Source organism: Nothoprocta perdicaria, unplaced genomic scaffold (genome assembly GCF_003342845.1).
Source record: "Nothoprocta perdicaria isolate Ctin4 unplaced genomic scaffold, notPer1 scaffold_30, whole genome shotgun sequence".
Classification (NCBI taxonomy): domain Eukaryota; kingdom Metazoa; phylum Chordata; class Aves; order Tinamiformes; family Tinamidae; genus Nothoprocta; species Nothoprocta perdicaria.
Genome location: NW_020455533.1, coordinates 4,741,308 through 4,768,945, shown reverse-complemented (window position 1 = coordinate 4,768,945; position 27,638 = coordinate 4,741,308). Strand labels below are relative to the sequence as shown.

General features: G+C 40.6%; 1 protein-coding gene across 1 annotated transcript in view; it reads right to left on the bottom strand.

Moving 5' to 3' along the window:
- Positions 1-27,638, bottom strand: part of BANP (BTG3 associated nuclear protein) — a 127,218-nt gene that overhangs the window by 35,700 nt on the left and 63,880 nt on the right. The window contains exons 9-12 of the mRNA XM_026042395.1: positions 27,140-27,175; positions 24,376-24,455; positions 21,252-21,324; positions 19,354-19,398 (exon numbers count right to left, since the gene is read on the bottom strand). Coding sequence (XP_025898180.1) covers positions 19,354-19,398; positions 21,252-21,324; positions 24,376-24,455; positions 27,140-27,175 — 234 coding nt within the window. The remainder of the gene's footprint in view (positions 1-19,353; positions 19,399-21,251; positions 21,325-24,375; positions 24,456-27,139; positions 27,176-27,638) is intronic.

Sequence of the window (27,638 nt, the reverse complement as noted above, 5' to 3'; positions counted from 1 at the left end):
GATCATCCTGGGGAGTTAAACTGTGGTGCTGGGCACCGAGGGAGATTGCTTCTAAAACTGCATTGAAAGAGAACTGGCATTTGGATCAACAACTTCCCTGTATTAACTGTCAATTCGCCAAAATTAGAAATGCCAAAGAAGCTCAGAGATTTTTGGGGTGGAATGCAAAGAATCATCTAAACTGAATTACAGATTTTACCATTTCAAATTTTAAAAAATGAARGATTTTGTCTCCAAATCCTGCCACTTGTTAGAATGAATTCCACCTGGTAAAATGAATGCAAATTTAACCAACAACATAATTATCCATTATAACGCTACAATTCCAGAATGATTAGGCCAGGTTTAAGATAACTCATTGATGGCTCCATTTGAAACACCATGAAGTGGGAACAGGAAGGAAAGGTCATCTCCAGCTACACAAAGAAGTCAGATTAATGCAAACCCTCCCTCTGTGAGAGCACTGACTGCATGTTGGGTGATCTCACATTTTGCACGTTTCTGACGTCTTCATTTCTGACTTKGTTTTGCATGTTTTTGACTGGCTCAGCTCCTACAGCAAGACAATGTGACAAAYTGGGAAAATTAGAAAAACAGCCTGGAATAGTCTTAAATTTTCCATTAGCTCTATTTGGGGCTCTGATCCTTTGTGCCAATTGTGACAGGAGTTTTTTTCAGCAGTTGTCCCRGGTAAAGAGGCAGGATGTGACAAGTAGTAGTTTTGATTTTCCATTCAGCACTCAATAGAATATATGACATTAAGGCACGGCCTAGATCTCAAAAACCATGAATCTGAGTCCTAAAACAACAAAGATGCCAATACTTCTTTTAGGGATGGGAGTAACTAAATCAATCTTCACTAAACCGGTTCTGTTCTTCTCTTGTAGTGAGTTTTGAAACCGAGATAAGTGGTCCAAAGCATGACATAGTAACTCTGTAGGGTTCAATGAACATAATCCACTGTTTCTTGTAAAAGCAAGGAATTAACGAGCACATTGCTGTACTTCTGGCATTCCCTCTACAAGATATAAGGTCTCTTATGCTTTTGACATCTGATATTGCTGTAAAATATATTAGAAATGATGTTATGTCTCTTCAGAAGGAAATCCAAGCAATTTATAGCCTTCCAGAAGTTGCAGAAAATGTTTAAAATCTAAGGCAAACTATTCTACATACAAATCTCTCTATTTTCTCTTTGGTTAGATCTTTTCTGTCCCTTAAAAAAAAGTCATAGCAAAACACATCTTTGCAGCAGTCTGCAATTCCACAAGTGTTAGTACTCTAAAACTTTCTTAGGTTTTTCAAAGTACTCATGCTTTCATGGTAAAAATAGTCTGAAAAAAAAAAAAAAGCATTTAAACAGGAAAAAGAAAATTGAAGAAAAGGTTTTCCACGTTTTCCTCATCAGGTTGGGTTCTGCCATTAAAGTTATTCCAAGAAAGAAATGATTCACACTCCCCGAGTTTAAGTGCTGAGAAATTTATGGCATCTTCCACACTCGAGCGGCCTTCTCCAAGGAGCCTGCAAGCAATGGGAATTAAAAGCCACAGCAATGACAAGAACGTGAAGCCAGCGCTTCCCAGCCTCACAGGGAGAACACGTCGGGGACTCGAGACCACAAACTTGCCTTTGTTTACTTGGTTGTGAAATCCTTCATATTCGGATCAGTTCTGCGTCCGAAAGAGGCTTAATGAATAAAATCTGCCTTCGAGATAATACGTTGAGAAAGACTCGTGAAAATAATTCCCTGTCACAACCGATACATAACCCCTATCATAAAGATATAAAAGATAAAGGCTGCCTGAAGTTACTTTAAGAACTATCTTAAAGCGTTAACTGACACAGAACGAATGAGAAAACTTCTGTTGAAAGGTCTGGTGCTGCAGAAGACAGAAATGAAAGGAGCAGGAACCCCAGGATCATCCTTTTCCTGGGGATGAGATGCAGATGGGAGCCTTCAAAGGGAAAGGTGACAAGATAACAGAGGTTGCTGTGCACAGGTGGAAGAGCTTAGTTCTCCTAAATAAGATCTGCTCAAAGGGGGCTGCAAGGAGCTGGGAGCAGGAGGGAGCAGGAGGGAGCAGGAGGGAGCAGGANGGGAGCAGGAGGGAGCAGGAGGGAGCAGGAGGGAGCAGGACCCCATACCGTGGCCAGCCTCGGGTTGGGAAGTTCAGCCCTGTGAGATCCCCTTGGGGTTTGGGACCCATCCTGAACTTGCACAGGGTCATTTTCATAAGAAAACAAAACATTATTAACCTGTTAGTCTCATGACAGCCTTCAGTCACCGACACCAGTATCACTGCTATTCTGCAGCTTAACAGCACCTTTACAAATTGCTTGGCGGTWTTTTTAATTGATTTGAGGCTAGCAAAGACTGTTTCTAGTGCTCTCTGAAGATCATTTTAATGCCTGGACAGCCATAGTATGTTTTTAAAAGACTTATTTATGAACAAAACAGTGATAGCCCTAGTCTGCTGCCTTTAGAAAAGATCTTCTCTAGTACCCGCAGGGCTCTTCYGAATTCCCTGGCACTGGCACCACCTCTGCCTTCTGCCACAACAGCCTCAAGTCTTTTCTGCAAGATCATCCTTTGGGGCAGCTCTGGCCGTTACAGGGCACACTGCATCTGAAGCCGGATGGGATTTGCTTGCATATAGATGTTTTTGATCAGGTTGATAAGTACTAAATTTAACTCTGCTCTTTGTTCCGCTGTTCTTTTGGCAAAAGCTCATGAAAATAAAACGTCTGCAAAGAAAATCTCTAACAGCTTTGTGTTCCATTGGCCAATCGCACACCCGCAGTCAAGAGCAATCTCTGTCTTCTAGCAGGACACTGTCCAATTGCTCCATTTGGCAATACCAGTTAGTGGCTGATGGGCAATTGGCCTCTCATGAAAACCAAGCCTGAGGASTTTTTACACAGCTGTATGGAGCCCAAAACCTCCTCTTCCTTTTTGATTCCACCAATGCATTTTTTTTCTAGCAACTACTACATCCTGGTTCCTGGCTTTCAGATTACACAGAGATAGAGGGGGCGCACAAACAAATCCACAGGTCAGTGCTGCAACGTCCTGGGCTTCCTCTGCCTTTATTTTTGTTTTTTTGTAGGGTGTTTGTTTTTTTTTTTTTGAGGAGGTTGGAGGGGTAGGGCAGGGGATTTGTGAATTTACAGACAAATCCTTAAGATACCCTTACCCATCCACATTTTTCTTCTCTGAAGCTGCTGCTTCTGACCAAATTTCTCTGAAATCATCAGAATTTCTGACACTATTCCAAGTCTGGACTGAGCACTGGTAACGGTCACGTTGCGGCTGGGACCCATCTGCCCGACCTCTTGTGTTTCTCTGAGCAAGTCACTGACTCTCATGGGATTTTACACTTTATGGAAAGGTTCAAAAGGAAGAAAAGAAAGAAATCCCAAAGTGAGCTGTAGTGCCTCTTCTGAAACCTGGGTCTGATGACGTTCAGCTGCAGCTCCTCTCCTTCTGGAGCTATCAGATGGGTCCAACCCAACGAGAGCAGCAGGCTGAGGAACCACAGAAGAGCAGAGCTCATAAATGCTCATTCCTCCTCCCTACCTCAGGCTCATCCTATCTGCAGCCATGACCCTCTGCTCTGCCCCGATGCTCCCCCACTGCAGATAAGCAACCCAACGAACCCAAGCAGTTCCCCAGCTTCAAGCCACACCGTCCTCTTGACTCCTCTCCTGTGCACAAGTTCTGCAATTTATTGGCATATTTTCTTTTTCATGACAGCACTACACTGATGTCCATAGGTCTCCTCTGAGCCACAAAAGCAAGTGCCCTGGTTTTCTTCCCATCTCCTTCATCTGACAGAAAATAATTCTTATTACACCTAAACTCTCTTGATTCACACTCTGAACAGCTCCATTTAACCCCATCCWCCTCATTCTGCAGAGTCCACCACATCTCCTCCCCGCTCTGTCTTGCCAACAGTTTAACTAGGAAATTCCTTCTCCTTGGAGAACCAGTTAATGTAGAAATTAAATAAAATCTCATCCTAAACCAATCCTTCAGGGCTTCACTAATAACTTCCCTCCAACCCCATATTTATCCTTTCAACATAGTTTTGAGGTTTTCCCCTTAGCAATGGTATTAAATATTTCATAATCCTCATCGTTATCCCCAGCTTGTCCCGCTTAGCGATGAAACTTCAACAGTCTCACAGAAAGCCCAGCTGGTCTCTACATTTGTTGCATTCCCTCCAGAAAAAAAAAAAAAATCCTTTTATTTTCTTTCTATGCCTCGTTCCATATGAATTCAATGATCACACAGATTTTGAAAGAGGCTTTCGTGTTCATGCCATATTTTTTTAAATTCTCCTCCAGTTTGACTGTGCATGATACCAACATCACAGCTTCACAGGCTCCCTATACTCCTGTTAAAACACTAGCTCCTAATTGAGCCCTCCCTAACACCGTCCTCGCTGGCCAGCAAACATTTCTCTCCTCTTGGGTGTAATCAAGCACAACCATTAGCCCTAAATTCTATACCTTCCTGATGGTGAATCCTGAATTACGTATTAGTGATTTGTGGGTTTAGATGGTTTCCACACATGTCACAGGGAAATAAGGCCGAGGGATTTGTTACAGGAGAACGTGCTATTGAGAGGGCGCTTCCTGCGTGATTACGTTTTTCTAAAATGCAGCTTTTTCAACTCTTGCACTGCCAACAAGAAACTGCAGAAGAGGCACTGAAACTCCAACCCAGCCTGACTTCTTACATATAAAGGTATCAACGAGAAAAACAGTCTCAAAGGTATCAACGAGAAAAACAGTCTCAAACAACTTAGCTAAAACACCAAAACAGCAAACAGGAATCTCCAAATTGCCCCTGCATTTTCTGATGTCAGCTCCCACTCAGTTTCTGCATGAAGTCCTGCCCGGGATCCCGCTGCAGGTGCTACAGGTGGAACGYGGTGCTCCTGGACACCCTGAGACAACGGTGGCAGATGCCCCCAGCGGCCGCTGCGGATCCGCCCAGGCCGAGGCATCCGAGTGGCTCCGCACCCGAGCCGGGCTCGGGCGTCCCTGCCAGCAGGGCCACGAGGTGCCACACGCTCCCGTGTGCAGGACAATCGTGAGGCCCCAGCAAAAAGCCCAACCAAGAAGGAAGGTCAGCAGTGCCAGGAGCCACGAAAGCAGCAGGGAAAACCAAAGCAAAGCTGAAGCAAAAAGATCTTCCAGGAACCCAGGGAACAACTAAAGAAAAAAGATGCCAAAGAGTTTCCTGAGGGAGGAACGATGCTCTGATTAGACATATGGAAGAGTAGGGTAAGTCAAATGCGAGAGGTTAGAGAAAGATTATGTTATAGCGTGAAAAGGAGACCTGTGAAAAGCAATAGCAGAAAAAYCATTTTTTAATTTAGGCTAACTCATGAGATGCTGCTATGCAAAGCTCAGCATAAAAGGTCCACGCCTGTTTTTCAAGGAAAAATATCTAAGTAATTCTGAAGCTCTTTTAAGTTCACCGATCAGGTGTAACAGAACATTCACTGTAATGGTGGAGGGATCTAAGTGAGATGTTGAGGCCAAGGGGAGCCTTGTGCCAAGCCCATGGCCTCAAATGCAAACATTCTTTGCACCTATAGGCGCTGATTTATGTCCCAAATTTAAAAGGGTAAAATTATGCTCCTCTAAGAGGGGCACCTAATCCAAGCTCATTCAAAAAAACAAAAAGACAGAAAAAGCCTCTGTGTCCTCAGTATCACTGAGGTTTCTGCTCAGCTCTTCATCACCATCTGTGTTTTATTTTTGAGGCTATAATGGAAGATTATGGCTTAAAAAGATGCTTTCAACCTCTTCCACGATGGAAAGAGGAGCGTTTAGAAGGAAATAACTAGAAATGAAAAGTTGCAGTAAACAAAGCAGTGCCTGTGCCAAGCTTCAAAGGCAACTCAACCATACAGCAGCCCTTCCCCTGGGAGCCTCTCYGCGATCGGGAGGACACAGGCAAAAAATAAAGAATCAAACTCTGTCCCTAGGATTTTTCCCTAATTTTTTTTCTCCAACCATGACAGATTTCTCATATATTTTCCAAAGGAGGAGAAAACAATTTTCCTTCATCACATTAAGGGCAGGCCTCAGCTATGACACATTCACACTTGGGATGATGGTTTTATAACAGCATTTAGGAAACATGGTTTATGGCTCGCAAAAACAATATCCCAGCCAGGAGCGCCCATGCGGGCGGGCGGCCCGGGGCTCCTCACGGTACCCCTCGTTTGTTAACCTTGCCCTGCAGCACTTCTTTATTAGCTCGTAAAACTCTGCTCACCGAAACCAAATATTTTTGCTCCACAGTAAATTCCCTTTATCTATAGGGAGCCTTTCTGAGGAAGCCCAGCAAGGCAGGATTACCACATCACGGGGCTCTGCCTTTAACTCCTCCTCCTGTCTAGTGGTCATAGAGGGTAATTTTTACATTGTCTGCGTTTTGCAACTCCTGTGCTGGCTGTAACACCAGAATTCCCAACACTACTCAAATAATGAGTGTCACCAAGGGATATTTAAGTAGTATTTTGCTCATCACCAGGCTTTTTTTTCATCTTTTTAAGGATTTTTTTTTTTTGCAAAAACATTCTCCTCATAGCTACAGAGCTACATCTTTGTGTTATGTGTAATAGTAACAAGTGTGACATAAAGAGCCTATTTTTAAGGGCCTTCCTGCGCGTGCTGAGCGCGGTCGGGGGCTCCAGCTCATCCCTGCCCTTCCTTTTTATTCATCTTCCACCGCATTCGCAAAGCTGCTCCGGAGGCCTGGGCCTCCTTGCCAAGTCCTGCATATGCAATATTCTTAATTTAAAAATCAATAAGGAGCACATCTGTTAGCAGAATTAAGCATCGACAGTGTTTATAAACACAAGACAGGGCTGCTTGTGCAGCCTGCCACAAATCATTCCTCGCGGTCAGATGCTATCGGGAATGATGCAGATAGTGTCACAGGAGCCATAAAACTTAATGGGCCATAAAAGTAAATATAGCAGGGCCACATAGGAGGGCAGCTATCGTTATTATTATTATATAGTGCGAGTGCTGGTTAAAAAGATAATTCTAAAGCTACTTTGTAGCTTTTTTAAAAAAAAAAAAAAGCTACTTTGACCTCTCTCCCTCAATAAGATAAATTTTGACAATTTTTTGTTTCTATAGCTCAAAATTAAAAGGAAATGTGTGTGTCTGTTTAATTCTCATATTTTCCCTCCTTTTCATGCACAATATATTGTAGGTTTTCTCACAAGGAAAACCAGAAAGAACTTTCCAAATCGGGAAGGACAGAAAGGCTACAGATATTTAGGTTTTGACTACTGTACTATGCTGGGCTGAAAGCAAAGATTTTTATTTCAGTCTTAATTTTACTTAATTTTACTTAATTTTAGTACTTAATTTTAAGTACTAAAAAGCAAAATGAGCGGCACCGAGCTCCTCACCAGCCACAAGGAAATGCACATTTTAATGACTTTTAAGTGGGCTTCTAGCAGCGTTACAAGCTATTAAACGGGCCATATTGCTGTAAAAACGTCTGTTCAGAGAGAAAGAGGGGCCAGCTTTGAAATCCCACGTGAACAGGGTTGCTCTTCATTTACACTCTCCTGCATGAGACACAATTCTGCTCTTTTTCAGAGCAGGTCAGTGGGAAATTTCAAAAGCCCAACAATGCTATTTCCAAATATATTCCACTATCCTGCCATAATAACAAAAAATACACTGTTGAACACATGGAAGACTAAAGCATGAGTATCTTCTCTAAAGTAACCCCAGAAAGTCACAGATATGCCAAGATTTGTATTCCTAAGAGGAAATCTACCCTGAGAACGGCGCGTTTCCCATGCAGCCATTTGCAGCTGACCTACCTACGAAGTGGCCTTACACACGAGCGCTCTCTAGGAGCAAAAAGGGCTTGACAGTCTCACCCCATTACATGAGCGTCAGCTTTATTTTATTTCAGAACCATGCTTTTTGCAGGTCACTCTCCTCCTTCAGCTTTCAGACAGCAAGATCTTCCTCAAACACAGTCCTCCACATTAAAATAGAGCAGAGGAGGACATCCCACCCTGGGAGGGCTCCCCGGGGCTATCCCGCCGGTGCTCACAGGACGTGCAGCGACACAAGCCCTTCTGCTAACGGGAACACACAAGAGATCACAGCAGTTCTGCAGTTCCCAAAGCCCAATCAGTATTTTGCCACTGTTACTTCTGAAGATTTGTCCTATCTACTTCCCAGCACCACYGCTAGCTGCCGACATGTGAATTTTGCCATATTGTGCAGCCCTCAACATCTCTGCCAGAGAACCATCGGGTCCGTTCATTTTTGGAATCCGCACTGCGTTACCAACGCAGAAGCAAAACAGAGAAGTCTTGGAAACCATTTACACAAGCTGAGACACACGAGCTGCCCTGGAAGACAAGCAGATCTTTTGTGTTACTACTCTGGGACGGATGTTTCCCCACTCTCAGCAGCACTGCCAGCCACCCAGAACCAAACACCTGCCTAGAAAAGCACATTAACACAAGAGATGACAATTCTTGCACATTCCTTCTCCCCTCTACAGTCCTTGCTCTAACATCAATATTCAGCAGCATCCCAGAAGCAGGAATGAAGAAGGAATAAAAGAAGAAAGAATAACAGAAGAAAGAACAAAAATAGTTATAAAAATTGAAGGAGTTCATAAGACAGATTCATTCATCTCTCAATTCTGCTTGGAACTGAAGGCTTCTATCAAGAAAATAAATAACTATCCATATATAAAACAGGTCTGCTTTCTGCTCCAGACACGTGAGGAACTGATAGCTGTAGCTCAGTCATTGATGGATCTAGGATATAATAATTATTCCCAGCAGAGCTGATCAAATAAAGTGAAGAAGGTTACAATTTAAACACATGGATTCTCTACCCACTACACTAAAGGAAAGGTTAAAGCAAGCTACAGTTGATGATTTTTCCAAATATATGTTCCAAATTTTATTCACAGCAATACAGACATATGTTGAATACTCTGAATATATTTTAGCTAATTAAAATGACATCTGAGATGAAAATTGGAAACTGGGCGGTTGATGTGGGATTTTGGTGTCTAAAATAAACACGAAATTGGTCCTTTTGCAGTTTGTTCATGTCAGTAATTGCTGGAAGCAGCAATAAATTAAAAAATCCTACTGCAAAACTATATAGCATCCTACAGGACTTCTTCTAAGTCAGCGTCCAAATCACAAAATGATGTCTTTTGATCATCCTTCTTCAATATATTAGATACTCCCTCAGCTACTTGGAAACATTTTAAGGATTCTGAGTAACTGGACTAAAAATGATGGAATCATGGAAAGGATTAAATAGCCATTCACAGTCAATTAACTGGTCAAAGCTTACTATGCTGAATATTTGCTTGTCAAAACACTGCGAACTATGCAAATCACATAAGTTTTCCTAAGATGATTCTTTACTTGCAAACTATCCATTCTGGCTTCCTTTAAAAAGAAACGGCTGCTGTGACCAATATAAACTCTGAAAAAAATCCACCATTTTATAGGAAAGGAGGCAAAAAGCAGTGTTTCACACTTGCACACTTTTAAATCTGCTGCAAAAGCTTCCAGAAGTTATCACTCTCAAACACCACCAGATCCTACAGGTCACTTCACTTTGGCAGACAAGATTTAGTGTTGTCCCCGACACAGCGGAAAAATCAAATATTAATTGTCTCAGCACTAGTTGAGTAGATTGGCAGCCCGTACACATCCCTTTGCTTTCATCAGGATGGACCTAAACCTTTCCATATCCAGCTGCTCAGCAAGCAGCAGGGGCATCCAGCAGCAGCAAAGAGCTGGTCCCCAGACAAGGGCATTAGCACTAACGTGTCTGGTGTCTCCTCATCAAGGCATCGACCATCCTACCAGCCATCCCCAAACCCTTCCTGACTTGGATGCTGGAAGGTAGGGGAGTGATTTCGGAGCAGATTAGAGGCATCCCGAATATTTCAATGTGTTGAGGATGGAGCTGCTAGAACATGCAGAGTGGAGCAGYGATGGGATAAGGGCAGATCGGCAGCCAAAGACAGAGCTCATATCGCATGATGAGAAAATCATAAATGAAGAACACTAAAAAAATAAACAAAACAAAAAAGAAATGATTTCTCTAGATGAGCGGAGCAAGATAGCTTTGTGATGACTGCTATTCTACAACCAGAGATTTTTATTACCAAAATCTCTAATAAGAGACAGCTTAGACCTATGCCTTCTATGAAGATGGAGAAAATTATTTTTCCTTATATTTAAAAGATTATCACTTCATATCTCATCTTTTCTTATTAAGTTTACAGCAATATTAAAACAAGATTTGGGTGAATAAAGAACATAATATACTCCAAAATAGAGAACATATTCTTTGGAGCATTGTAAATGCTCCTGTCTGCTTGAATGGAATTTTAATGGCACAACCCACCCGCTTAGGAGCACAAAAACACCCTTCTCCAAAGCCCTCATTAAACTGTCTTGCTTTATAACACCCTAGCCCAGTACTCTGTGGACTTTGTTGCTCAGGGCCCATTCCCAACAAATATCTGCAAGATAATAACAAATCATTGTCATTAATTCTTTTCACAACCCAGAAAATTGTATAAATGGAARGACATGATTTGGAATAAAACACTTCATCTGTATCAGTATTAAAATACTGCCCRATTTCAACATACCTCTGTGCACTTTACTGCTTTTGATGAGCGAGCCAAAGGAAAACACCCGGGGCTGTGATGGGAGACAGGTAACAGTGCAGGACTGTGCAGGGCATTAAGAGAGACATTGTATTGGGAACGGAGCCTTCTCCTCAGAGGACAAAAATAGGTGCGTGACATAATGTCTAAGTCCTGAGGAACYAGAGGGAAACTCGGTGTTTAAAGCCCAGACACTATATTATGTGCATACGGCCAACTATCTGCTGGAATTCACTGTTTGCTCCCAAAACAAATCTTTACCTGCGTCACTGAGACTAAGCATGACAGTGGGGTCAAACGGGAATCTTCTATTATTAATGGGAAGCTGTTTCCTTCGTGTCGTACTTTGCCAAAAGAGAAAGTGTCCARAATGTCATAAATACGTGAGGAGATTTTGCTACTGAAGGGTTTGTGTCGCCTTCAGAGTTTCTTTTTTCAGTATATAAAGGTAGGTTAGGGCCCAAATTACAGACAAAAACGAGCACAATGAGACTGGGTGGCAGCTTCAGAGGGTCAATAATGACTCTGTTGCAGCTTTCCTGAATTACATTTGTAGATTAAAGCAGAAGGAAATGCCTAGTTTTTAAGTGTGAAAGAGCACAGCAATCTTTACATGTATCGTGGATGGGCACTCGGCCTACAGAAGCTCAGGACTGCACAATAGCAATTGGTATTTTGCAGAAGGGATTCACTAGCCTGCAGAACTGGGTCCATATTGCTCAAATCTGACATTACGCTTTTTGAATTGGAATTCAAGCCCACATTTAGACCTTCTTGTACATAGTTTTTATGGTAAAACCATGACTTTCTATCTTGCAGGTTGGTATTTTGCACCTGAGGTGCATCAGTGTGTTCCAGGGGAGAGAGACCAACCTGGGCCATGATCTTCCAAGTTCACCTTTTAAAGCAACCAAGTTAATCCAACATTCAGGACCAACACTCATCCACTGAAAGGTTGCTCTTAATAACCTGAGGTATCATAAACCAGATGAGTTCTCCTAAGCCATTCCTTTCCTTGGCAGCTTGGCACATCCCCTAAAGTAGAGCTGGGTATTTTCTGCATAGTCCAGGCCATGGACCCTGAGCAACTTGTTGGCTTCACCCAGGGTTTCAGGAAAGCTTGAAAAATACATGGAAAAGGCATGAAGACTCCAGGAGTCCTTGTTAAGCGCTCTGGCAAGAGCGAAACATTTGTCCATTCTGATGAATGAGGAARGTTCAATTTCTAGATAACCAACCTACCTCACAAAGTGCCAACATATCCCTCCTTTCTATACCAATGTATCTTGGTACAGAAAACTCAGCAAAGAACATGTCTTCAAATGAAAGTGAAACATCTGATCACCATYTGTACTGTGCAGGTTGCTAAATTTGAGATTAGGTCATGTTGCTGGAATAATGCTCTCCCTCTTGACCTCASTACGGATATTGCTCTTGACAATAGATCAAGCAAACACCGATATAGCTAATTTTCCTTCTCAAATAAAGTGGTACCTTTGGGCACAAGAAGAAAACTGCATGCAGACAATCTGCTAATGAAACCTATGACCCAACCAAGTCTGCAGGGGAAATACTGCAGACTGACATAGAAGATTATTTGCTGCCTTCACAGTAGCATTCACCTCAATGCAAAGAACCCCTGGACAACACRACAGAAAGATTAGTAACTTAAAGCCCAACAAGCAAAGATTATCTGCATAGACAACAGAGAAGTCCTCCTTTCTGCAAAAGGCCTAATCTAGATTAAAGAAGAGTTGCAAAATATCTTCAAAGCACCACGAAGCAACAAAAAAAGAGTGTTGAAAATTACTGGATGTGAAATGGCAATCAAACTTTAACATTCAAAAATATCTGCCTTGTACTTTTTTTCCTAACTCCAAAAACACAAAAATCCTATCAATTACATTTAAGTAACTTAACTTTAAAAAAAAAAAGAAAAAAAATCAGATTTTCCATCCCTTAAGTGTCTTCAAAGAAAAGCAAATAAAATATTTTACATCTTTAAAATTTTTTAAAGAGAAAACTTAAAATTTGAAGCCACTTTCCAATCAGGGTGGTTTTCAATACCTGCCACAGTTGGCTGCAATGATTACTGAACTTGGCCACCTAATTAACTCATTTCTGAAATTTCCAGTTTCAGGCTCTCCAAGACAGCTGAAGGCAGCATGGCCCAACTCAGACACACACATATGGAAAGAAAAAGCATAAATGCCTTAGAATTTGTCTTTACCAAACAACACTGAAATATTGCTGTTTTTTTCCAAAATGATAACTGATTTATAGAGCATGTCCTGTTCATTTACAATGAATTTCTAAACCACTATTTCTCTCTAAAAGTGGATAAAGTTTGCTACATACTAAAAAACATTTGGCAATTTCTGTCAATATCGGGATTATTTTTGCATTCTGTAACTACACAAAGCACGTTTTCCCACTAACCTCTCCTAAGCAGCAGTTCCTCTCCTCTGTTTTTTTCCTATTTGTAATGTTTTGGTTGACTGCCATTACAGCATTATATTTTCCTTAGCACTATCTCCATATTGGGGGAGAAGAATTTCCTTGTGCCACCGTCAAAGCGAACGAACGGCCGTAAACAATTTGCACACATTTGTTGCAGGAATCTTGCACAGGATCACGAGGACCATTGGGGATCAGTTGCTCTCCTACTGGACAGCGTCCTACTCTGCTTTACAATCACAAAGAAGGTGCACACTTCTTATGAACTGTAAGCAAATGCATGCATTTTAAATTCTGCAGCTACAATATACCTAAATTAGTTCTTTTTACCTCTTCTAATTATCACTCCTGTTTAATAGCACAAAGATATGTTACTGTTTTTAACACAATATCTATTTTTCTAGGTATTTTTTGTATGTTACTGCTCACACTAGTAGTTTTTTTTCCCTAAACTTGAATCCTACTCTATGTCTTCATGCACTCAGCTGCTTTTAAATTATTCTCAGTTTACTAAAATTTCTGTTTAACTAAAATACTGCCTTTTCAAAGGGACTAATGTTTCTGATTTAAATGTCTGGTGAGTGCTGCAGGTCTATGTTATTTTGAGGAACAGAGGTGAAAGTGGAGATCACTTCTTATGTGGACTGCCAGGTTAAGGGCTACATGTGCATAAAGGGCTATCCTCAATTAAAAAAATACTTCATACTTAAAATGCTCACACTGAAGGATTTTAAGCATTCTTACCAGGAAGGCTAAGTGAATACAAACTTCTGTTTGAAATTTCCATAAAACACAATTTATTTCAAAACTCCTGCTCCCTATTTTTACCCCTAAAAATACAGCAGACCTACAAGACTTGACTATAATCTATTATCAAAGACGCCTCAGCTAGAAATAAACATTTATATTTTCCCTCAAACCAGCCTGGCGGTTTCTAAGCTCCAGCTGCAGTATACGGGGCTTCTCATTCTGTTGTTTTGCTCCTAACAAGCCTGTTTGTTTCTCCGTGCGTTATTTGGAGCAGATGTGCTGCGGCAGGAGGAAAAGCCCTTTCCAGGCCCTGCAGCAGCCGGCGGTGCCGCCGCGGGGGCTTCCGTGCCTTGCTCCGCACGGGGCCCACGCGGCCCCTCCACCGGCACCAAAACTCACGCTGCCCACGCGGCTCCGGCCCCGCCGCGGGTCCTCCGGCACCTCGAGGGTCCTGCTTGTTCCTCGAAGCTTTTCGCCGGGGCTGCGGCTCGCAGTCACCTTAATCCTGCTGCCCTCTGCCGCTCGGAAATTAGGAAGAGGGAAATAGACTCCTGGGTTGCAGTTACTCCTGACGGAAGGATTTCGTAAAGAATTTTAGGGTTGTTAAATCTAGGGCTTTCTAACTAGATCTTTGATCTGAGAATATGAACAGTTAAARATGGCTCTTTTCTCTGTTTTGGATTAAAAAAGGAAAAAAAAAAAGATTACTAACAGCAATTAAATATTCAGAAAATATATTGTTTTTTTTTCTCCAGTGAGATAATATATGCAAAATAAACACAAAAAAAGAACACAAGTACAGTTGACCTGTTGATTCATTTTTGCTTTTTTAAACTGAAAATGATGCTTTCCATCCCTGGAAAAAAAGGTGCAAATATCTCAGTAATTACAATAGGTGTAAACAGAGATGTAGAAGCTAGAGTTTAAAAAATGCTCCATAGAAAGAAGCCAATTTTATTTTAGTGTGATGCAGTCATAAATAACATCCACGGGATGTTATGTGGAATTACTAGAATTAGCAGTTTTATTTTAGCTAAGCACCTGCAGTCCCTTTTCCCCCTTATCCATTCCTCTGGGATTAACAGACTGCCCTTTACTCCCAGGCAGGGCGAGGAGGACAGGACCAGGACTGATGGTCAGGCTCAGGAGACAAGCTCCATCACTGGGCACACACCACRTGCACGGACTCCCATCGCAACCACACAGCAGATCCCGACTTCTTCCTGAAAACCCTGACACAAACTTTGATGTATTTCTCTCTCACACACAAATATTCCAGCCTTTGCARCCCAACAGCAGCTACCTGCTACTTACCAGCACTAAATCCGGCTGCTATTCTCTCTAGCACCACCTCAGCAAGCTCCAGAAATACCATTTCTGATCATGGATTCATATCCTTTGATACAGTCCTTACACCTGCACACGGTCCAAGCCAGCAGTTATAATAACGATGCTTTTTACTCTAGAAAAACAGAGTAAAACTCCAGAAAAAGATACTCCCACCATCCCTCCATGTGCCTCACTGAGGAGCAGCAGAAAGATCTGTCATTAAGGTCATCCTCCTCCTCCTCGCTGTGTATGCAACTTCACAGTCTACAGGTGGGTCCTTGTGTACCACTTGGATTAAAAACTGATCTGGAAAAGATATTCTACAGATGCCTAAAATGTCAGGTTCRTTTTAGAAAAAAATGCAATATATCAGAAGTAATTGTGTCATATCATATATACATGTTTGTCTGTATATTTGTGTATAAGCACATGCAGTAAGATGAGTAATACTAAAAAAGCAATTTATAGTTGCTATTTTTTCTCCTAAAAATATCATAGAGACCGTTCTAAATTCTGAAGTTCTTTTAACTGTTACTAACAGATGATTAATGCTTCAGGTTAAGCGAACTAACACTCTTACCACTCAAAATATTTATTCATTGAGCAGAACAAATTGTCAGCTCTCTAGGAACAGACACAATCGAGTTTCCTATTTGAAAGCGTGTTAACTCTTTGATTTAAAAAGCATTTGAAGACCATGTGTCTGGTGTCATTTTAATTATCTTCTACACTGGAGAGAGGGTGGCTATGAGGATGTGCAAAATGGGACGTCCAAACCTGCTGGGAGCCGAGGTGACACTGCTGAACGTGTCCTCTGCTGCTGCTTTACACAACATGGGTATTTCTCAACACTGCAGCACCCTATCAATATGTCTTGTGCAGGGCTCATATGTTTAACACCTTTTGGAAATTAATTGATTATTATTAGGTGTTAATGCTGATGATCAGCAAAGGGAGAAAAGGACAAAGCTGGGAAGACAGAAGGGTGCATAATCAGAGCAAAGAAAGGCACAAAATAGGAAATGTATGGTAATCTGCAAGTATAAAATGCCAAGTACCAAAAAATTCCCACTGGTTCAAGGCTTCAAGCGCTCCTTAATATGAAGCCTAATTATTTTTGCYGTTTGGTATTTTTATTAAATGTGCACTGAAATACGAGGCTTTTAGCTAATAGAACACATGTGTAGGTAGAGCGAGCGCTTTCTGGCATGATTTCCTTAGTTCCACGAGCGGCGATGCCAGAAAAACAAGATCTAAATTCAGCGCAACTACCAGAACAGAGAATTTAAAGGAAAAAAAAAAWTWAAAAAAAAGAGAAGGAAAAAAAGAAAAAACAAATCCCCAAAAAATCAATTGCTGGTAACACTCTGCAGAGAAGCTACAATTATCACTATTAGGATACTAAAAACATAACTTTCAGTTTGGAGCTTTACCGATTCAATTTCCCAGCAGACTTGTGTCACTTTTGCTTTGGCTCACGCTAGGTTAATAGCTTTGTGCACTGGTTTCTTGTACAACCTTTTCCTCGTGATTCAGAGTGACAGCCCGGGTCAGGAAGCAGAACCAAACCGTATCCACATCTATGGAATACCTATGGTCTGCACAGTAATAGGTGAGAAACAGAGGCATAAAATGAATTCCCAAATGGAATATCCAGTAGCTGAGATAAGATCTAACACCTTCAATAAGTATACGCTGGTCACGAAGAACATTCAGTAAYTGAATGAAGTCTTGGAAGAGACAATTTATTTACTTCTTGTGAGTATTGTCCCTTGGAAAGGTGCATTAAAGTCCCTAAAAGAGGCAGAAAAAGCCTCTCTCCAAAGTAACGGACAGGTGTGAAAGCTACACACCTCTTTTTGATCAGAGGTCCCGTACAGATGATTGCAAACTCCTGGATTGTTATGACTTACATTTGCACTGAAGCAAATCATCTGACAGATTTCTGTGCTCTTTTCCCACTCCAAGCGCCAAGGAAAATGTATTAGTTTGAACTTCCATACTAAAACCACAAGCCCAACTTAGCTTAACTCATTTTCTTTTGCAATTTTCACAAGCTAAAAGCTCAGAAAACGGTCACAACCCAGATCAGCTGATGAGCAGAACCCAGCGCAGCCACAGACCTCCTTTCGACCCCTCGCACTCAGCGCTGCTGTAAGGAATCATGTGAGGGCTACTCATCCCTTTAGCGCAAACAAGTGGCTTTGAAACTGCTGATGAAGGTTTCAGTGGCTAATTAAGGATGGAGATAGCATCCACTAAATATTTGCTTGCTTGCTTGTATTTCTGGGTTTAGTGGAAAACAGTTAAGCAGCAAATACTTTGGGGAGAGCTCAGCAGCTCCTGGGAATTGGTCCAGTTGCCAGCTCAAGTGTGACAACGCCAGGCTGCTGATTCACATGGGACCATAGCTGTTCTTTCACACTAAAATGCAATGCTTTAAGAAAAATAATTACATTTCACATTTGTTTTCAAAGAAAATTAAAAGCAGAGTCCAGAGCCCAGTTAGTTAAAATACAAAAGAAAAAATGGATGAGAATCTAGATTTCCCACATACACTTCTCAATGAATATGCATCAGATATCCATATATATGCACACACGCATGTATACCCATATTTACCTATAAATATTTTAGAACACTTTTCTGCACATATTCTGCACATATTCCTGCAAATAGTCAGGTCAGCAGGACTCCATTTCCAGGCTTCTGGGATTAGGGAGCCCCATAACTATTTTAGCATGGAAAACTGCTGAATGTTGCCATTTTATGAAGGGACTCGCCGTTCCCTGCCCAGCACGGCTGTTGTCAGGAAAATGTGCTCATCCAAGGAGTTCCATTAAAAATAGCCTTAGTTTGCACTATTTTAAACTACACTCTTTTGTTCTGTTTAGCAAAACAGAGGTGCACTTTGTGGCACAGTTAATGATGTTCTGTCCTACTCACTGTGAAATAGTGTTTCAAGGAGAAAACTAACAGTATCAAGTTGCAATTAAAAAAAGTGCAAGTGAATCCACACAATTTCGCAAGAAATAATGCTGCTCAGTATTAATCTTCCAATAAGATGTCATTTGGGCAGCAGTATATCACACAGAAAAAAGAAATAACCATAAGCTCTAAAACAGTTTGAGACATCTCCAGAAAATCACCTCTCCGAGTCCGACTTCTGCATGAAGTACTTTGAATTAAAGTCTCAATAATGAACATTTTCTAAAGCTTTTTGTTTCTTTGTTATACTCTAGATTGCTCCCCTTCACAAGACACTGTCTGTAGTCAAAAGTTCAGAGCACCAGCAGCTTCTTTAAGGCTTCCAAGTTCAAGTGGGTGATGTGAGTCTTGTCAACACAGGGCAGCGTTCAAGCCCTAGCCATGTGCCTCACAGCTTGTTAACGTTCAACATGAACAAAAGCTAAAACATAACAACTTTACTGAAGCAGCCTCTTATAGAAATATTTTGGCTATGGATATTTTAATAGACTTTAATTTTTAGCAAAGGGTGTCTGAGATTAAATGTTAGCAATTTTGCTGACACCTGACATGGAAATTCTGCTAATTCAAACATTTATTGACTCATCACTCAAAATAAAAACTTGCCTTTTCTTACCTCATACATGCATAAGCACCTAATAAAGCCATCTTATCAAAAAGAACAAAAGCAGATGTGAAAGATCTGTTCCTCCCTAGATAGCCATATAACGAAAAAAAAGAGCTGCTTAAAACAGAGCAATAAATGTTCTTATGTTTGCATTGACTGTAGTAGATTGCATCCACATCTGGTCAGTGACAGTTGATAACAGAAAAAGGAACATACTGTACACAGAATAATCAATCCGAGTACTAAACCTAAGGCTGAGGAGGTCAATGACAAGGTATAAAACAGTAATAAAGCAGATTGCAGAGGASAATGAAATAAGTTGAGTCAAATATTTTGAGCCCATAGAAAAAAATACTTGGCTTAACTTTTTATCATTTTGCTTTGTTCATGTAAACAAAAAGACCAACACAGATTTTAAAACAACCACYAATAATGTGAAGTCATGATAGATGCAAAATTTATTATAAAAAGTTAAATGTGGCTTAAAACTCAGTTCAGCTCTTACCTGCCCGTCTTGACCAACATGAACTTGATGTATCTGTAGATTTCCCTGTAGAAGAAAAACAGTGACAATAAGCACTTGGAAATTTCACAAGTTGTTTCAGTACCAGTAGGTTTTATTTTTTGAGAGTTACTATATAGGATAAAGCACTTTTGTGCAAAGTCTGTGTATAACTTTTGAGGTAAGCCTTTTTTTTTTCTTCATTTTCCCTCATTTATATGAAATTGCAAATATAAGTCAACCCCCTACTCAATTAGAACTGTACATCGTTTTTACACATATGAATGCCATTTTCTATTTTATYGGTACAAAGTTATCATTTGCACTAACAGACTTTCCATTTTATCAAAATTCAACCCCAAATGTTGACATCTTTCCATTACTGGAATTGCATCTATTATAAAACATTCTCAGTAATGAAAACTATTTTTAAAGAAACTGTAACTAAAAAATCTGAAAAGGAAAGCTGTATCCTTACAAAAATAGCTTTTATTCTATGATCAGAGCTGTTACTCTGTTTAAAAGTAATTTACATTAAGAAAAAGAACTTCTCAAGCACTAAGTCTTGCAGTGAAATTTAAAAATTCTTTGAAGAAAAATGCCAATTCTTTGATTTTCATATTTTCTACATTTGCTCTTACTGGCAACAGTTCCTCTCTTTTTGAAGCTGTGTACATTGGAACATATTTAAAAACAGATGTTTCCATCTGTGATGAACAAATATAGACCTTAAAATTCTTACATACATGAATTCCTGAAAAAGACCATGGATACGATGGCATTTGAACCTCAAAATCACTACTACGAGTATCTGCTGAATCAGATTTTTTTCAATGGCTCTTTAAAACCATGGTAAATACCCAAGAATCGCTATAGCCTATTTGGAGCTCACTGCAGCTCCCCTCAGACCCACAGCATTTTGACCTATTTCTATTTCTCTTTAGGTTTGACAAGCTCTTCCCAAGGAGACTGCCTTTACAGATAATATTTATATAATACTTATTCTAATGTTCATTCTGCAATAGCTCTCTGTTAGCAGTATCCTTCCACACCAAAAATGTTTTTATGGGACTTCACTTAAGGTGCATTGGAAATGGGTTGAACTAACCCACAAGTAGGTATGTTAAATGAAAAACTCTACAGAATCTKAATCAGGCAGAATAAATATTATAGTCAGTACTTGTGCTTGGCCTTATTTTGCTATTATATCTCCACGTCAACAAGCTCCAAGAGTGCAAGAAAGAAGCTGACAGCAGCCTCTGTAGGTGCGTGTCTCTTTTATAGACGTGCTAACATGGAGGGACCTGCAATCTTCTCACTCAGGTAAACTCAACTACCTCTAAAGCTCGTTTGCCTTGAGTGAAATAAAGTCTAAATTGGAGGAAGTCATACTGGATTTACCCATTTCACTGAACTATTTTTATGCTAAAAATTATGAAGTGTAAATACCGCAGTGCTGATAGTTTGATTTGTAAGAAAGGTGGCTTCATGTCAGTGTGGAATAGACTTTTACTAGACGAGCTCTCTAGAATTCTCCACCTGATGCTCAACAGCACCCATAATTAAGGGTGCTCTGAATACATTCAGTTTATAAACCTAACTAAAATTATTTCATTTCTGAATAATAAGCTGGATTTCCTATAGCACTCTGAAAGCACTAAACTATTTCCAATAGAGACCATTAAAAGGCATCAGATCCCACGTACTCGGTCACTAAAACACACACCCTTCTTCGTTACTCAATAAAAATACAGAGGCAGAAGGAGAATTTGTCACTTAGTGCCTTTAGACAGACTCCACCCTGGCTCTAGCACCCTGATGKCTGTCCTCGTGGGTCTCTAAGGGGCTGCAGCAGTTCTCTATGTTCTGAGCAGTCGCTGCTCCATGGGCTCCAGGCTCACCTCGCTGTCCTGCGTGATTTGGACTTGTTCRCCTTGAGGTACCTGGGCTATGTGGAGGTGACCCTGTGGGATCCACAAAAAAGAAAACACCAAGAAGCATCAGAAGAAAATCAAAACCAAAGGAAGAAACTGTTAGCTTGGATTCAATAGATCATAAGATATGCACAACTGTAGATGGAAGGAAAATGGTTATTCAGTGAAAACAGTTAAGGATTGCATTATATAATCCACATTTCCCTATCTTTTTATGCAAAGGAGAACAGTGAATTTTGAAGCAATAATGTTTCACTTTCGAAGAAGAAGAAAATGAAAAACAAGTTTAATAATAAATAATATTAATGCAGCATATWTCTCTGCAACCACCTCAAAGTATCTTCATTTTGGACTAGCTCACTTTGGGGTAGATTGGAAGAATTCACTCTCCCAAAYGGGTATCCTTGAAACAATGCTCCCTTTTAAGAGATCTTGTAAATAGAGTTCTTAAAAYAGATATGCAAAGTACAAAACTAAGCGAGATATTTTAAAAGATAGTTATTCGTGTCTCTTTGTATGTTCACACAGTTATGGAAAAGGGCAGCTAAAGAAAAGGGCAGAGCTAAAGTCTGCTTCTCAAACTGATATAAATGGGTATAAACTGAATGCAGTTACTTATGTTGGCTGAGAATCTGCTCTTAACAGTTTTAATACGGTTAGTACTTTGTGTTGCAGACCACACCAGCCACTTCAGAATGATATCAAGCCTATCATTTGATAAAAGCATAGATAAGAAATGCAAGGAATTCCTCAAGCTTCCTGACTAGCCTCAAGATGTCTTTGCTACTATAATTTACCTGAAGGGAGATTGGATTCTAAATAACCTACTTCAGCATTTATAAGGCTTTGTGTTCATTTTAATATGCCTCTGTGAGACAGAGATTAAAGATAATCATTTGGAATTCTGTCAAAGGCTCTTCTCATTTTATAACACAAGAACAATTGCATGTGATTTTCAAAGAAACACAGATCCCTCTATTTCAAACAGTTTCATTTCCTTTGGAAGGAAACTGTCTATTTATAGGGAGAAAAAACATACTGAAAGTATCACTCTGACAATAGGGACTGTATATAAAATTAGAGCAGGGCCCAGTCCACGTTGAGATTAGAATCACTCCCTCCTTCACGTGAAACTCTCAGGGCTCCCAGGAAAAAGTGCTGAAAATTTAAAAGCTCCATTTTTACTGTCTTTTAATATAAGCCTCCTCTCTGAGGGAGGCAGAGGAGAAGGTGTTTTTTTTTTCCACTTTGGAATCATTCAGCATTCCCAAAAAGAACTGCTCGTTGGTGTTTTGCAGAAAAACAGCTAGTCTCCACGGACAGTAATTTTAATTTGTGCACAAAAACAATTCCAAGAGGAAAAATCTCTTTTAATCCTAGTTCCTAAACAAAGTTTATAGGGACTTAGCAAATCCTTGGCATTCAGTTTAATACTGATCTTTTTTTTAAAGGGAAAAAATCTGCTGTGCAGTCATATTTAGAAGTAAATAAAATCCCACCTGGATTTACCCAGTCTATCTTATAGACAGTGGTTCCCAGCATCCCAGCATTATAGCTACAGTCCAGCTCTCACCTTAGGAGCAACCTTCTCCACTGCAGCAAAACCTGCCRTTCCTCTCCAATTGCACCCTACCTGATCACCTCTTCCAGCTGCCGCCTGGACCTCCTCTCACTCTTCCATCCCAACCTCCTTCCATGCCCATATATGCCAGAATACAACCACGTTTGCTAATATTGGAGTCCTCCTCTGGCTGCTCCCTTGTCTTGAAACATTCCCCCAATTTTCTCTCCCCTCCTCGGCTTCCTCTGCTGGCCTCCAGCCTCTCCACCTTCCTGAGGACATTCCACAGGGATGTGCCTTCCTTCTGCACCATATTCCTGAGCAACCTCACTGCTTCCACAGAGCGGGGTGTAAGGGCCATAAATAACTAACACTGATATTTTGTTATYCTACTTCAAACTCCTCTTCAGAATGGTGTTCACTAAAAATCTAGTAAGAACCAGAACACCAGTGACCACCAAGCTGATCACTCTCCSTCAACCCTTGTTTAATTGTCCAGTTCCATCTGTTTTCTCAGACTGGCATCCAGGGAAGCTGAGGCCTCTGTGACCCCACAGACCGGGTACGTCCGTGGGCACGGTTCTTTCTGTCCCATGGGCGCTCGTGGCTTTGTGCAGTTGGGCACTAGCCCGACACCCAGCTCCTGGGTATCTTCAAAACATTAAAGAGCAAAAAGGAGTTTCAGAAAGAAGTTTCTGCTCCGTAGGATTGCCTGGACAAGCTGTGAAAGGCAAAAGCTTTTGAAAACTCATGACAGATGGAACTCACATACAAGTCTCACATTTCCACCACTGAAGGATGACTGTGCAGATGTAATTCCCTCTTTCTGAAGGCTGCATGTCAAAAAAGACACGTCAAAAATACTACACAATCCATTATTTCACTTTTCTTTTTCTTGCCCTTTTTTTTTTTTTTTTTTTTTTTTTAAATACAGAGCTATCCTCGTAGTCAAGCCCTGGCGTACAGGAACTAAAGCCAAGATGGGTTTTTGCAGAGTATACTAAAAACTGTATGTAGAAATAATAAAGGCTTGAGCTCTGATTTTTCAAATTTCAAGTTTTCTTACAGACATATATCTAAATGAATACACATGTAATCCATTCAGCCAACAGATGTCCAAAATGCTCGAGAACAGTTTTTAAAAATGAGAATAAGTGAATCAAATAAATGCATTCCTGATCAAAAAGACATATTGATAAAAAACTTAATGCATGTAAACTGTACAATTAACGTATCTAACATTATTATTATGTTAGCTGTGCRAGCAAAAGGCCTAAAGACACAAAACCCGGAGTAATGAAGGTGCATTTACTTGTAGCAGTTGTACAAGCAAATCTCCATGAATATTTCTGCCATATAATTTTAATAATAATTTTTCTTACATAAGCACGAAATGTTTCTTTTCTGAAAATAATTTGTAATAAAGATAGGTCCCTTTTTAATAATAACAAAAAAAAATCATCTGAAGGAAAGTTTACTTCCACACATACTGTTTAAATGGAATACGTTAGAGAAGGTTGAATACATACTACTTGGACTTGCCCATCTTCGCCTATTTGGTGGATCTGAACCTGCTGAGCGTTGGCTAGTGCATAGTGTAGGGCCTGTGGCTGGTTCTGCTGGATCTCATTAGAGGCTGAAATGGCGCTCTGTGAACCCTCTGCAAGAGGCACAAAAATGCAGCTTTAGTATATTTGCACGTCTCATGCCAGTGGCCAAGCAACAATTTTACACTCAAAAATTGTGGAGAACCAACGCAGTCCGTGTGCAGGTTCGGCCATTTACATTCTTAGAAAGCAAGTTCACTGCTCACGTAGAGATTTCCTACAAGTTCCAATACAATTTCAAAGGCTATTTTGTCCCTGAGAGAGTATTAACAAAATAAACCTCAAAACAAGCACACTTCTGATTCTAGATTAAAGATTCTGCAACTGTTAAGGTAATATCACAGCAAAAATGCTGCACATAATTTTCTACGACATTAAACGTTTCCTTTTGTGCACCTGTGTGTGCTGAGAATTATTACTGTCACCACCAAAACCACCAGGATACTTCTGAAAATCCATCCTGTATAATGAAGCCATCATCTAACTCCATATAATTCAAACTGACATATGTAAGCATGGATTTTTTTTTTTAATCTCAAAATTGCATACATGGCATGTGCACAATCTCCAACCCCATGTGCCATTAATATAAGCAGACCACGAGGGCAACATAAGAATTCTTGCAAAAGCTGCAGGCATCTCATGGGAGAGGGACAGGGCGCGGGTGCAGAACACACCACAAATCCTAGAAAACAGCCACAAGGTTTTCGCTCGGAGAGTTTCAGTTCTTACATGAACACACACACACACACAACCCAAAGCTTTCCAGGCTAGAAAAAGCCTTTAAAGTTCCCCAAATCGGTAAGGTTCAGCACTGCACTGTGTATAGTGACTTCACTATACAGAAAGGGCTTTAGAATAATGTATTTGAAGAAATACATTAATAGACATTTCTTCTGGAAGCAATTTGAGGAGTTTTATTTTGCCTCGCCGCAAAAACGCATTAATGAAATCTTTCAAAGTGTTACATTTGTTTAAAATGTATTTGGATGCATCAGTGCTCTCTCAATGACTTCTATTTTAAGGTAATGTAAAACATGAACATCTCACACATAGTAGCATTTACCAATATGACTTTGAACCTGTACGAGCACAAGAAACTAACAGAAATATTGAAGAAAACTGTCCCACTTCCAGAGTACATAATTTTCTTCAGTAATTTTATTCATTGTTTAAATACAGACCAGATGGGCCTCATCCTCCTTATAAGTGGCTGACAGGTGACATATTTGGAGTCTAAAAATGATGGTTGGTTTCTGGCCCAACACACCAGAAAGTTGTGTTCCATAAAGTTCTAATGCCTGTTGCTTTTACAAGAATGAGCTTTATCCAGTCATACAAATAGTTTAATTGAAGCGTTCCTTAAAAAAAAAAAAGAAAAAAAGAAAGCATTTTCTAGAAATAAAAACAAAAGAAAAAAATGAAAAGATTTTTAAGGCCAAGTATATGAATTTGAGACCACTTCAATATCACTAAGCTATCATTTACTTTTCCGTTCGAAAGGTAAGATGCTTAAGAGTGCAATTAGTCAGCTCTAATTACATTAACGATCTGCAAATACATTAAAAAACCCGCAGCATTCTAACACTAACTGAGCACAACACATCAAATATGTATTTTTGTTATTTGTTGGTCGTGCATCTTTCGTATCTTACATTTGGCTGTTTTACAACCCCTGCTGATCTCCATTTCTTAAAGGCAGCCCTGCCAGGTGCTGCCAACAGCAGCCGACACGACGCATTCCGGCCAGGATTTGCAAACTGCAGCTGGGAGAAGAGCTGCGAAAGGAATTCCACGATATGAACCAAATAAAAATGGTTTGTTCAGACCTGTGACACGCTCCGCGAGGGCTCTGCCGCTGCACCCGGGGCTGCTCACCCCGGGAAACCACCACGTGCCCAAGCTGCTTCCTCTGCCTTTTCTCTCACCTCCACAACTCCAGTTACAGTAATATTTTTATGCAATTAATTTCCTTTGTTTTAAAAATAGCATTTTTCCAGGACACTGAACAGCTAAGGCTGCCTGCTGTTCTTCACCTCGTGTTTCCCTGCTTACCTTGAGCGCAGTCAGCTGTGCCTGCTCCCGGTCTCCCCCTATATAACTCAACAGCTGGTCAAGCAATGGTGTCCAAACACATAATCCTTCATATATATATATATATACACACACACATTGTGTGTGCACATGAATAGGCAATTTTTTTTTGCACATAAATAGCAAAGCTGGACTTGGGACAGAAATGAAGGATGAGGTAAGGACCCTGTTTCACTCCTAGGTAACCTGAATGTAGCATTATGAACCACCCTGCTCAAGGTTACTCAGAAATAGATTTCAGTTTGGCTTCCTTGCAACACCCACAGTTGAGTTTGAGGGGGGGTTAGTAATTGTCTTCTTTCTCTTTTCTTTTTTTAAGAAGAAAGGAGAGAAAAGGATTCAGCGGTGTCTAAAAACACCACATCCTTTATACATATTGTTTTCCTCCCCCTCTAAACCTCTGACCAGACCAAAGCAATATTTATCCATTTTTAAACATTGCCCATAAGAAAACAAACACCAGCATGAATAGCACACAGCTTGAAGGGAGACTACGTCAACACACATAAATCACTATCGTGTAAACTATCTGGCTTCTCCTTTACAACTTTGATGTCTTAGCAAATCCCCAGCCCGCGAGACCAGCTCAGCGCTTGCGGTGCAACTTTCACCCTCTGGAGAGCAGGCGGCTGGGCAGCAAAGCCCCCTCTTAACTTTGCAATTAATCCTTATTTCAAACCTTGGTATGTCYACATTTGCGCATGTATTTAGCTATAGGCACCTGTTAGAAGGATACTAACAGGTACCTATGCTGGCTTTTCTTTCAGTAAGCACAGAAAGCCGTGTTTTCCCCAGGAAATCACCCTGAGTGTCACTTGTCACAGCCACCCTCAGCTCCGCAAAGTTTTGCTAAATATTTATCGTTGGAGCATTCAAGCTCTCGTTTGGGAAGGCAGGGATTTGGCAGCAGCAGGATTCCTGTTTAATCTCCTTACTTACATATTTCCACGGGAGGCTGCTTTGCTAGCTCGGTGGGCGCCCCGCCGCACGCTTCCCAGCGAGCTAGCAAGGATTTCCTCACTTCCTTGGCTCCAGGTCTTAGAAGGACAGGTTAATGGGAGGATGAAGCAAAGCAGTTCTCAAAAATGGAAA